The sequence below is a fragment of the Stenella coeruleoalba genome, assembly GCF_951394435.1.
Source record: "Stenella coeruleoalba genome assembly, chromosome: 2".
Taxonomy (NCBI): domain Eukaryota; kingdom Metazoa; phylum Chordata; class Mammalia; order Artiodactyla; family Delphinidae; genus Stenella; species Stenella coeruleoalba.
In genome coordinates, this window is record NC_137147.1 from 90138085 (window position 1) to 90152061 (window position 13977).

Consider the following 13977-nt stretch of genomic DNA (forward strand, 5'->3'; position numbering starts at 1 on the left):
GACTTTCTATAGAGCTAAAGTAAATTAAGGGGAATTAGCACCATGATAGACAAACACAGCAGAATAGAGAGCCCAGAAATAACCTCTCCCTTCCCTCCTTCCTTTCTTTTTCTCTCCCTCCCTCTCCTTTCCCCTACTTGCTCATTCTTTCATGTTCTCTCTCTCTCTCTCTCTCTCTCTCTCACACACACACACACATACACACACACACACATAATATAGGTGTATAACAAAAGTGGCATCTCAAGACAATGAAGAAAGGATAGTCTGTTTAATAAAAGATCTTAAGACAATTAGATATCTAAAGGAAACTATTAGAGAATTTTATAGAGAAAGGAGAAATTAGATTTTCCATTCATTCCATGAAAACACACACACAGAATTCCGAATGAATTACAGACTTAAATTTGAAAAAAGCAAAACCTAGCATTTCAGAAAAAAAAACAGAGAACATAAGATTATGATAAGAGAGAATTTTAAAACTAAAACACAAAATTCATAGGTTATAAAGGAAAACACTGATAAATTTGATATTAAAAACTAAAACGAACGTATGATTAAAAAGCATTCTAAAACTTGGGAAACATTTGCAACAAAATGATGGACCTTGAGGGCATTATGGTAAATAAAATAAGTCAGACAGAAAAAGGCAAATATTGTATTCTATCCCTTGTATGTGAGACATAAAAAGCTTAACTCATAGAAACAGAGATGAATGGTGGTTATCAGGGGTTGGGGGTTGCAGGAAGTGGAGAGACGTCAGTCAGAGGATACAAACTTCCAGTTATAAGATGAATAAGTTCTGGGGATCTAATGTACAGCATGGTGATTAGAGTTAAATTGTGTAATATACTTGAAAGTTGCCAAGAGAGTAGATCTTAAATGTTCTCACCACAAAAAAAGAGAAAGAAAATTGTGTGAGGTGATTGATGTATTAACTAACTAACCCTGTTGTGGTAATTATTTTGTGATGTATTAGTGTATCAGATCAGCATATTGTACACCTTAAACTTGCACAACGTTATATGTCAATTATATCTCAATAAAGCTGGAAAAATTTTTTAATTTTTTTGAATTTGGGGAAAACACTTTAGACCAGAAGATGACCTTGCATCTTTGCAATCTCTTTTTAATAGACATAAAATTCATTCATAAAATGAATATCTAAAAGGCATCTTACAAATTAATAAGAGAAAGACTATATAACTCCATGGAAAACAGACAAAAATTAAGAAAGAAATTAACTGCAGAGGAAATGAAAATGATCAATAAAGATGAGAATTTGCTCAACTTCACTATTAAACAGAGAAATGAATATAAAAGTGAACTAATGAAACACCAAGTCAGAGCCATCACACTGGCAAAAAAAATAGTTGTCAGATAACACTGAGTTTTGGGAAAATGTAGAGAAATAAGAATGTTTATACCTTGATGCTAAATGTGAACATGTTTGCAGCAATGTTGGCAAGAAGTTTGGCAAAAAGTAGAAAGTTCCAGATGTGCTCACCCTCCATTTGTGAAGGTCATCTTTTGGAAAGTCCCTGTTTGCACATAAGGAGGTACATATAAGGACATCACTGCAGCACTGTGAGCAGAAGACAAAAAAAACAAACCACCAACTTGTCCATTAGCAGGAGAGAGAAATAAAATGAGGCTTATTAACACAATGCAGTATCATACGGCAGTTACAATGAATTAAATCTATGTGTATCAAAAACCAACGCTGTGTCCTGGGAATTTACTCAAGAGAAATGAAAACATCTGTCCACAAAACAACATGTACACAAATGTTTATAGCAGCATTGTTCACAATAGCCGAAAGGTGGAAACAACCCATATGTCTGTCAACTGATGAACAGATAAACAAATTGTTGTATGTCCATATAATGGAATATTAGAACATGGACAAACCTTGAAAACATTATGCTAAATGAAAGTAGCCATTCACAAAAGACCACATATGATATACTTCCATTAATATAAAATGTCTAAGATAGGCAATCTACAGAGACAGCCACTCCTGTTGTAGTGGCTGCTTACAACAGGGGTTGGGGGAGGATTGACAGAAGAATGGGGGATGATCGCTAAAGATACAGGATTTCTTTTTGAGGTGATTAAAATGTTATAAAACTCACTGTGATGGTGGTTGCAAATATCTATGAATATAATAAAAACCATTAAATTGTACACTTTAAATCAGCAGTGACCAACCTCCTTGGCACCAGGGACCAGCTTCATGGAAGACAATTTTTCCATGGACGGGGTTGGGGGGGCATGGTTTCGAGATGATTCAAGAGAAGTATATTTATTGTGCCCTTTAGTTCTATATTTTTACATTGTAATATATAATGAGATAATTACACAGCTCACCATAATGCAGAATCAGTGGGAGTCCTGAGTTTGTTTTCCTGCAACTGGATGGTCCCATCTGGGGGTGATGGGAAACAGTGACACCCGAAGTGTGTTGCTTATGTCCCTGGTGCAAACTTCTATTCTATAATCTCGTTTTGGTCACTGTCCCTACAGAAAACCCTGCTTCACAAAGATAGGATGTTGGAAACGGAAGCAGGCTTTCAGTGCTTTTGTGGCAATCTCAGGATACTCCGCCTTGACTTTCATCCAGACATATGGAGGTTTGAAGTTGTCTCAAACATACTTTTAAGGCCACCATCATTTGCGATCTCAAGCAGTTGATCCTCTTCTAGCAAGGACAAAATCAATTCACCTGGCTTATTCACAAATGGGTCACAGATCCATTCCTTCCCAGCTTGGGGGCCTTTTGTGGTTGGGAAGTAATGCTCAAACTCTTTTGAAAGCTGAGATAGGTGATCGTGCACCAGCTGAGAGAAAGAAGGCCCTGGCTCAGTCTCTTTCAAAATCTCTGCTAATGTTTGAAACATGTCAAATATCCCAATGTTCACTCGTTACCCCCATAATTCCAGTTTGGCTTTGAATGCGACCACTTTATCTGCTGACTTGAACACAGTTGTTGTTCTCCCCTGAAGTGACAGATCGAGTTCATTGAGTAGGTTGAATATGTCACACAAGTAAGCAAGTTTTGAGACCCATTCTGTGTCACTGAAATATGCTGCCAGTGGTGACTGTTTTTCTAAAAGAAATCTCTGGAGTGGCTCTCACAACTCAAAAACCCTGGCCAGTGATCTACCTGTAGAAAGCCATCTCACTTCTGTGTATAAGAGAAGACGTGTGCTCTGTGTCCATCACCTCACAGAGCTGCGCAAACATACGTGAGTTAAGGGCATGTACTTTAATGTGATTGATAATTTTAATCACATCCTGCAAAACGCTGTTAAGTTCAGGTGACATTTTTCAGCTAGCCAGCATTTCTCTATGGATGACCCAGGGCGTAGACTCACATTCAGAAGTGACCTCTTTGACCTGAGTAGTGAAACCAGAAAGCTGTCCAGTCAGGGCAGCCACTCTGTCCGTGCATATACCGACATAAAATGACCATAGGAGCCTGCAAGCAATTGATTTATTATGGTCTCTGTGCAGTCAGACCTCTCTGCTAATGATAATCTGTATTTGCAGCCGCTCCCCAGCACTAGCATCACCACCTCAGCTCCACCTCAGATCAGGCATTAGATTCTCATAAGGAGCATGCAACCTAGATCCTTCACAAACATGGTTCACAGTAGGGTTCGCGGTCCTGTGAGAATCTAATGCCGCCGCTGATCTGACAGAAGGTGGAGATCAGGCGGTAATGCGAGTGATGGGGAGTGGCTGTAAATACAGATGAAGCTTCGCTCACTCACCCACTGCTGACCTCCTGCTGCACAGCCCCATTACCTAACAGGCCATGAACTCGTACCAGTCCATGGCCCGAGGGTGGCAGACCCTTGCTTTAAATGGATGAATTGTATGTTATGTGAATTGTATCTCAATAAATTTGTTTGAAAAAAAATGTAGACTAATACAACATTTAGGTAAGTAAGAAAACAAAAGTAGATTTTGTTTGGGGACATGTATACATACATGTGTCAAGTGTCAAAATAGGTATTGCAGTGATGCACATTGAATTCAAGATAGAGATTGCTGTTGTAGAGGGAAGAAGGGGGACAAATGGGAGAACACTTGAGTGTACTATAACATAGTATTTCTTTTAAAAAGGCATATCCGAAGAAATACAGAAAAATGTTAACATAAGTTTACTCTTCATAATTCATGCACAGATACTGTTGTATGATTTCCTGGGTTTGAAATCTTCCAAAATTATTTTTTTAATTTTAAACAAAAAATTCTTATAGTCTGTTAAATTCATTGAAATGAAAATTTAACCTTCAAGGGAGGAAATAAAATTTTTTTCCCTTGCTCCGATCTTGTAGACAATAAAGCCATCCTCTCTTTCTCCCTTTGACTGTGTTTTACAATTACTGAGGATGGTCTCAGGTGATAGGTATTTGAGTCCATAAAGTGTGTTTTGCATGAATCACACACCTTTCAAATGAATGTGGTATAATTCCAGCAACAGAGAACTACAAAGTGGTGCTTTTTGTCAGTTTAGGACAGATTTTTTAAAACAATTTTTTCAAAGAACAAAGATATTCACTAATTTATTTTCAGTATACAAAATCAGGAGATATAACATTAATATGATTCACTATTCTAGGTACAGCACATTCAGCCCCTCTGGTCCAAGATTCAAACTAGAACAGATTTTTGTTATCCCTTCAGGAAGGATATGAATTAAATCACTCTTCCGCCATGATAACATGTTAGCATATTTTAGCCTCAGTTTCTAAATGGATCACATCGTTTTTCCAAAATGAAGATTAGATGGCAATGGTGGTGGTAAGAGAAAAGTCAGGAATTTGGACATTTTTGAGAACTGAAAAAGAGTTGGGGGTCTCTTTACAGTCAGACTGTCAAAATGGGAACTTGCTGGTTGTGAAAAATGTAAATATTTTGTAGTTCAACTAAATCCAAGTTTGAAATATGAAAGGCACATAAAAATCAGTATTGTGCTCTCATCTCAGAAAGGACCTCTTTTATTGCAAATTGTAAAATAGATTCAGCTACTCTAGTCCTTCTGAAATGGCATATTAAACTGATACCTACAATGTTCTAAGGATATCACGAGCACAGCAAAGTAAATGACATAAATCTGTGCTGTACAATAAAAGAAAACTAATTGCCAAATGTACACCATCCTGGGATTATTTTTGTCAGAAAATAGTAGGAGTCACTGGGTAGATCTTGTTTGGGGAGGTATTTATGGCCAATCCCTGGTGTGTCTGACATCACAGATCTAAGATGCTGGCAAAATCCACTATGCTTACTGGCTTAGCTGACCATCACACCCAAGAGGAAAGATTTTTATGGAGAAAAGTCTTTTAAATATGTGGCTGACTGCTAATAGATGGAACCAATTACCCAAGAAATAAAACGAATAAATGGTTCGTCATCACTGCTTAGACTACTGTAATAACCTGTTTGTGATTAGGACTTCTTTCTGTACAATGACATCCCCTTGGAGAACGAATATCCAAGTTCTAAAGATCATTGATAACTCATTATTTCTTTCACCAGAATTTACCCTTGGTGGACGCTTGTACACCTCTGTAATCCACCAAAGTGGTGGTTTATAATGAACTTTAGCATATTCTGTATACGTCCCTTGAATCAAACAGTATGAAGTCGATTCTTTTTTCCTGGACCATTTTCAAAAGGAGTTTTGAGCAATCTGTTTGGCCATTAAATCAATCTGATGTGTTCTTAAAACAGCCTAAAACATCGGATTGAGTAGATTTGGAGCTAATGTTTAAATGACATAAACATTCCCCTGCTCAATGAATTAACAGAGCAGTCCCAAAGGCCTGAATAATTCGTTTCAGATGCAGTACATGAAGGTATTGGACTCATTCGTGCTTTTATGATCGACATCAAATTCATATTATGTCCATAAAAATCCTGAGAGAAATGGAATTTTTAATGCCTACAGGAAGTTTCTGGCAATGTGCTCCAGGTTGGCAACTTGATAAGTGGAATCCAATATCCTTTCAAAAGGGTTTCAAAATAACTATTAGTTAAAATTTAGATATTATTTGGACCACTGTTTCTTAAAATGTGTTCAATCTCATACAAGTCCCAGGAAACGTTACTAAAGTGGGGGTAGGGTTGAAGGAGAGGGGTCCTGTGATCAAAGTTTTTCTGGAAACAGTATATTCTAGCCTGTTTTTGGAGAGTCCCAGTGTATATTAGCATATTAAGGACACTGAGAAGTCCGACGACAAAGAAAACTAACCCTAACTCAGCATTCTCCCTATTCATTTGATCAATAAATCCTATTTTTGCCCAACACTTATTCTACACGATGCACATGGGAAAACACTGACAGACACTAATCTCTTATGAATAATGACCTAGAAAGTTTAAACTATTTACCCAAGATCACACAAGCACTTAGTTAAAGAGTCACGAATCCTGGCTCCCTACCAGGCCTACTTCCTGGGATGATCCAATTAAGGGTAAGGTGGTCTAAATGATACTCTCAAATTATAAGAATTCTTAAAATAATAAAAAATGGAGTAATTTAGGAATTATCAAGAAACCTTTAGGCACTGCTCTTCTCTCTGGTTTAGAAGTAGCTGGATACGGGTAGGACAAATCAGGTAGAGATCCTCCACTCTACAACAGGTAATATAATCTCACTCCAAAGCCCCTCCCTGCTTTTCTTCACTTTCTCGCTATCCATATTAATACTGCAGCTCCAAGCCCGGCTCTCCACTGGAAAAAATATCTTTTTAAATAAAAGAGTGGGCTCAGATCACAGAAACAGTGGTGGGACCAAGACCTTGATAACCCAGAGGCCAAGAATGTCTCGAGGTCTCTTCCTTACATCATGCTTCCAGTTATACATCAGTTCTTGTAGGGAGACCCTCAGGAAAATCCCCATCTGTGCCTGAGAGCCTCTGACTTCACCATGTAACCATTTTTCCTTCCCGTCAGAAGCAGATGGAATTAATAAACTGTGACAATTGTCTATTGTTCTAAGCAAGTTGCTCCATGATCTGTACGCCTCTTTCCCAGAAGATGGACAGCAGAGCGCAATAAGGAATGAGAATGTGTAATGTCTGTGACTCTCTTGTTAAAAGTCCCTCTTTGTTTGGAAGTCATGCTAGCTTGACTTTCTGTGTTCTACTAGATAATATAAGAATCTTGATCCTCAGTGTCTCTGATGAAATTAGACTCATGATCGGGTGTCGCCAGGGTCTCGAGGTTTTCTGTCTTGAGGAAGCATAAAACAGGGGTCAGAATGTCTCTTCCTTTGGAAAGGAAGTTCTTCAGGCCTGCAGGACCCTCCCCCCTCCCCCCCACTAGAGAGCCAGGCACCCACCTGTCACCTTTCCACCCACCACAGAGAGAGCCAAGTCAGCCAGGGCTCAGACTCATTCTGATGAAGAACCCACCTTCAGGCAGAGGCTAGGAGCTGTGTGGTGATATCTGACTTTTCTTACTTTAGTCTTTGATAGCGTAATCTTTGATGGGGAATAAAGACTGGTGAGGCCTTTGCCTTTGGGTTTCTCTGAAATCTTGATCTTACTTTAGTTGGCTTGGACTCAAAAGCATGTCACCCTGCAATTCGTATAGTTTCTAAGTCGGTATGATTGCACTTTTTCACAGCAATTAATTGTATAGTTCACTTCTATTTCAATAACTAGTGCATTTATTAATGGGGAAATGTCTGGTTTGTGGATACCTGTTGATATCAATTATTAATGCTTGTTTACCCCTTGCACTTACAAAAGTTGCCTGCCTAGAGCTCCATAGAGAATCTAGGAAGATGGAATGAACTAAACTAATATTTATTTGGCATCTACTGTGTGTCAGGCACTGTGCTCGGTCTTCCATATATTACTATTAAATTTAATTTTCAACCTGACCTTGGAAAAGTAGCCTTCATTGTCATCTCTATTACAGATGATAAAACTAAGAATCAGAAAGGATCATTCAGTCTATCCAAGCAGCATTTATTACCTATTAACTTTAAGGAGGAGGAGAAATTAAAGAAGCAGAGAGGCTAAGTGAGTTTGCATCCTTGCTCCTCAGAGCGTGGCACACATGGATATCACATAGACCCTTGTTAGAAATGCAGATTCTTGGACCACTCCTGAGCTACATGTCAGAATCTGTTAAACAAGATCCCAGGTGTACTTTAAAGTCTGAGAGGCAGTGTCTACCCAGTTAAAAGCTGACCCAGAAGGAAGGGAAGACAGAGGAAAAAGAAAGTCTCTATGGCTAAGACTGAAAGACGGGGTTGTGAGAAATGTGAGAACAAAGATGTTTAAGACCTTGGGTTGTGTCTAGGGAGACCTAGAGGGCAGTTGGGGAAGAAGCATTTTAACGTTTCCTTTTATACGTGGCTTTTAAATTATTTCCCCCTTTAACGTTTTTCAGGAGAATACAGTACAACTTCGAATTTCATGTTCAATTATTCTTCATTTCTGGTCTGACCCTGGCCTTTCTCTGCACCATGAAGCTGCTGGGCTTTCAAATAAGTTGGTTCTTAATCAAGCTTGTTGAGCTTCACTGAATTGAAAAATCAGATGTGGTTCCCTGATTCTCCAGGAGGAGAACCGGGCTTGTGGTGCTCCTGTCTTCCCCTCTCTCCCCTCAGGTTATTAGGGGTGGGATATTTGGTCCTAACAAGCTTGCTTTCACCTAGGAGTCAAATTTGGGGCAGCGAATTGGGGTCCATGAGACGCTCAGACTCTACAGGGAGCCACGTCACCGAGCACGTCCTGTTGCCGCCACAGAGTCCGGGAGAGCCTTGTTACTCAATGTGTGAGTCAACTGACAGGCAGTACTGGCAGCACCGAGGACCCTGTTAGAAGCGCAGCCTCAAAGCCTCTTTCTTAGACCTACTAAATCAGAATCAGACACTCGAGCAATTCACGTGCACTTGAGTCTGACAACACTCCTGTGGCAGTATTCACATTATTTTTTATAACTTCTTCCCTCAAATTGACACCCCCTCCTGTCTGAGTCTGCTCAGGCAGGATACTATCACAAAATACCATAGACTGGGTGGCTCATAAAAAAACAGACATTTACTTCTCACAATTCTGGAGGCTGGAAATCTCAGTCAGGTGCTGCAGGGTTGGCTGAGGGTCCTGGTCTAGGTCACAGACCTCCTTGTATCCCCACATGGTGAAAGAGGGGCCAGACAGCTTTCTAGAGCATCTTTTATGAGAACACTAATTCCATTCATGAGGGCTCTGTCTTCACAATCTAGTCACCTCCCAAGGGCCCCACCTACTAATACCGCCACCTGAGTACATTTCAACACATGAATAGGGGGTAGAGATACACTTAGACCACAGCATCTCCCAAAACTCTCCCTCCCAAATCTGTCCTAGGTACACACACAGAGAGGCGGCTAATTTTTGGCCCGTTTTTCTACAAATATGTCCCAGGCCAGACCTCCCAAAGTGCCTCCGGAGAGAGTGTGATGCTAAACAGATGCCAAATGCAATTTTTGGCAGAAGTAGAGCAAAAATCCTGGATTATCTACTCTGTGCTGGAGGGCAGAGGGATGTTAACCTTTTCTGGGTCTTGTTTACTTAATTAGAGAGCCATTGATGCCATGGCTGTTTCAGCAAATCTGACCCCAAGTTTTGAACCCACATATAAAAGATTTCACTACTATCTAATCTGGAGCCTTAGGGATTTTCATATTCAATATCTAGTTTGGTTTTAGTGATGCTGAGAGCAGGGTCTTCTTTTTTGTAGGTATGTAGAAAAATGACTGGCTTCACCATATGACCCCTCAATTCCACTCCTAGGTATATATCCAAGACAAACGAAAACATAGAGCCACACAAAACCTCGTGCTTGAATGTTCATAGTGGCGTTATTCATAAGAGCCCCCAAATGAACACAACCCAAATGTCCATCAACTGGTGAATGGATAAATAAATGAGGTACGTCCGTACAATGGAATGTTATTTAGCCATAAAAAGAAATGAAGTCCTGATGCATACTATGAAGTGGATGACCCTTAAAAACATTATGCTAAGTAAAATAAGCCAGACACTAAAGGACAAATATTGTATGGTTCCAGTTATGTGACATACCTGTAATAGACAGACTCATAGAGACAGAAGGTAGATCAGTAGTTGCCAGGGGCTGAGTGAGGGGTGGGGGAAGAGCGGAGAATGACTGCTGATGGGTACGGGATTTCCCGCAGGGGTGTTGAAAAAGTGACTATGGTGATGATCGCCCAACTCTGTGAATATACTGAAAAAAAAAAGCACTGAATTGTAGACATTAGATATTACAGTATATGAATTATATCGTAATAAAGTTGTTTTAGGAAATGACTGACTCTGAAACAAGAGCAGCTCCACGTTTGAGGTGAAAGTTGGCTGAAGGAGGGTGTGCAGCCCCCCGCTCGGGACAAGAGACACAGAGACGCTCAGCCCCCAGGTGATCAGCTTTCATCTTACAGCATGGGCAGCTGAGCATGGGAGACGCTTCTTAGTATCCAAGATCCTAGAAATGGGGGTGATCTCAGTATTAACTCCCTCCTCCCTGGTTGGGGCAGGTATTTCCGACACTGATCAGTTGTTTTTTTCCCCCACTAACCTCACTTAGTTTTTCACCAAGTCACTTTGCCAGGATATGTGTCTGATGAAGTAATAGTAAAGGAAATAATCTTTACTGGAAATATGCTCTTAATTCTCCTCTGTTCTAAGTTTAGCTTAACCCCCTGTGGGGAGTTACTAGTCCCTGAGAAGTTGCTCCCCAAGTGAATCAACTCTACCTTGTAAGGAGGTGCCATTACAGACTAATGATTGGTGCTACGTAATTTGTAGGGCAAATTTCTAGTGCATAGTGAAAAATGCACACACCCTGGTTCATAAATTATTAAGAATTTCAAAACAGTGACTGCAGAGCGAGCACGGAGATTTTCCAAGTGTGAGACCCTGTGTGGTTGTACAAGTCCATCATGAAGCTGGGTAGATATATAGACCAGAGAGAGAGAGAGGGAGAAGTTCCCATTCTTATGTACTTGAAAATAATTTCATGTCCTTTATTGGACACGCTATTTCTTGTTAATAAAAGCTACTTCAAAATGGTATATTTCTAGGGAGTGTATAGGGGTACTAGTATAAAATATAATCTGATTTTCAAGGAACTCTCTGAGTGTTTCATTCAAATAGTCTATTTCAAGGGCTTTACTTTGCAAATTATTTTATCTTACCTCCCAACATTATTGTGATGTTGAAAGAGACAAAATTTTAGCATCCATTTTACATATAGAGAAATTGTCAAGTAATGCATTTTAAAGGAACATCCAAAGACAAGGGAGCACAGTGGGAGAAGCATCATTTTACATACATTTCTCCTGTTTCTTTTCATAGTAAGCTACGGTGTCTATGACAGTAGTATAGAGACTGCATATTAATTCATAATATTGACATATGCATTATTAATGTAATAATTACAAAATAACATTATCAAATGTTTACAATATACCAGGCACTGTGATAATCCCTTTATATATCTTATGTTTCATTTTTACTCTAAAACTCTTGCCCAAGTTGACAATTTGCACACTGAGAGGTAAGTACTTGTCTGTGTCAGATTGTGTGTATGTATTTGTGTTGGCAGAGTGCAAGCCTAAATTAGCTTTAGTTAGCAGTAATTCTCTTTTAGCAGAAATATTTTATGTAAGCAGTTCCAAAAGTATCCCAAAAGTTGACCACTGATTATATTGTGAACCTAAAGTGGCCTCCTGCTTCAGAGAGGTAGCATGGCATGATGGTGAAGCATGCAGGCACAGGGGTCAGGAGGTCTGGGATTCAATCTCAGTCATACTGCTCACCAGCTGTGTAAACTTGAGCAAGTCAATTACCCTCTTTGTGACTTGGCTTCCCTTCTTATAAAATGGAGATTACAGTAGTACTCGCCATGGGATTATTGTGAGGACCAAATGAGTATATATCTAAAGTATTGTATTATACTAGTGTTAACTGTTGTTATTATTATTACATTAAAAAGCAGATCTTAACATCACAGGCCATCAGTTGAGGTTGTCCACTAGTGTCGTTCCTATGTACACAGCATGTCTTTTTTTTTTTTTTTAACACTGATGCTCAAGCCCCGCCCCTAGAAACTCGGATTTAATTAGACTGGACTGGAGCTTGGGCAGGGGCAGTTTTATTTATTTATTTATTTATTTATTTATTTATTTATTTATTTATTTATTTATTTATGGCTGCATTGGGTCTTCATTGCTGCTCATGGGCTTTCTCTAGTTGCAGCTAGCAGGGGATACTCTGTTGTGGTGCGCGGGCTTCTCATTGCAGTGGCTTCTCTTGTTGCGGAGAAGGGGCTCTAGGCGCACAGGCTTCAGTAGCTGTGGCACGTGAGCTCAGTAATTGTGGCTCATGAGCTCTTGAGCACAGGCTCAGTAGTTGTGGCGCACGGGCTTAGTTGCTCCGTGGCATGCGGGATCTTCCTGGACCAGGGCTCGAACCCATGTTCCCTGTATTGGCAGGCGGATTCTTAACCACTGCGCCACCAGGGAAGTCCCCAGCATGTCTTGATAATAGATTAAACTGTATTTAAGTACAATGCACGGTGTTTTTCCAAGAAGCAGGATAACAAGCTACCAGGTCATAATAAGTGGTGGGAAAATAATGGGGATGCAGAGGCTGACTCCTGGACCAGGAAGAACAGGTAAAGAACAGTGCTAAGCTCTTTTAAACAGTGTTTAAATCAACCTCAATCTTAGTCATGATTCAGATGACAGCTGGCTGCCAACTGGGGCTCCCAATCAGGCCAGCAAGGGACATTGGCCCAAACTCCAGAAAGCAGAGCATGAGGGAGACAGATAATCATCTTGAAAAGCTCTTCCTGGGGGAGCAAAATCCCAACAACTGGGCTGGGGTCAGAGGTAAAACTTCCCATCCCACATAGGAGAAAAGGTCATCAAGAATAAGGCAGAGCCAGAAAGCCCCAAGCCCTGGGGCCTGGAAATAGCAGGACTCTAGACCTAGGAGGGCTGGGAGCTGGCAGGAAGTAACCTGTCATCTGGGGAAATCTGATTCCAGGCATCACTCCAGGGGCACCAATTTGTCTGCATCTGATTAGTGGATGAAGAGCAATGCTGGCAGTCCTGCAGGTGTGGCTGGGCCAGGTCTGTAATGGTGACGTAAGTCGGAGTGTGCAACTCCTGGTAGAGAAAGAGGGTATGGCTGTGGACACCCTTTCAGTCTCCATGAGGACTGGCAGAGAACAGGACCAAGACGGAGACTACAAGTGGGGGAATCAGTGGTTCAGCTGTGAGAAAATAGGGACCCAGAGGCAGAGAAAACAAGATGGCGGCAGCCCCACTAGCCCAGCTTCCTTTGTCACCTGCTCCCACCTGACCTCTAGTCTCCACTCACACACTTGTGACCCTGTGAGCCCCATGTGTTGTGATCCCTCTGGACAAGAATGGCCTCTCCATTCCTCTCCACTGAGATGAACTTCACTTGCTTTCAAGGCCAACCTGAGACTCCACACACATTATGTTCTGACCTTCCTTGCTCTGCCCCTTCTTTGGGGGAGTACTGCTGAGTACCTGGCAGTGACTTAGAGAGGGTGCAGGTGAGGGAAGAGGTGGAGCTGATGCCAAATACTCTTGAGTTTTATCGGTCCTCCTGGAACCTCCCTTCCATTGCTCCCCATAAAACCTAAAGCAACATGTTGAGTGACCTGAGTCTGTCCTGCCCCATTGTCACACTTGCTTTGAGTCTGTAGGTTGTCTTTATGCAACTCTTTTTACATTTCAAGCTTGAAATTAATTTTAGCCTAATATTGCTTAAATAAAATTTTTGGAAGAAAAACACAAATTACATTGTGTTTGGAAGAAAACACAATATAATTTGCCTTGGACCTGAATCTCTGAAATGGCCTTAGCTAGATCTTTGTACATCAGTCACAGAGTAGGAAAAAGAATTCTTG

At 40.6% G+C, this 13977-nt stretch overlaps 1 protein-coding gene across 8 annotated transcripts in view; it reads right to left on the reverse strand.

Annotated features, from left to right (window-relative positions):
• Window positions 1-13977, reverse strand: part of LOC307181968 (uncharacterized protein) — a 192283-nt gene that overhangs the window by 13377 nt on the left and 164929 nt on the right. For 2 of the 8 annotated variants that reach the window (XR_013827089.1, XM_079912958.1), the window contains exon 9: window positions 1189-1585. The exons of 2 other annotated variants lie outside the window; for them this stretch is intronic. Coding sequence is in view for 5 of the 6 variants with exons in the window: in XM_079912958.1 (XP_079769084.1) it covers window positions 1575-1585 (11 nt within the window). In the remaining variant the exon portion in view is untranslated. Of the gene's footprint in view, window positions 1-1188; window positions 1586-9889; window positions 10261-13977 lie in introns of those variants that run through there. 4 more of the 8 variants (XM_079912959.1, XM_079912957.1, XM_079912956.1 and 1 more) reach the window with 2 other exon arrangements.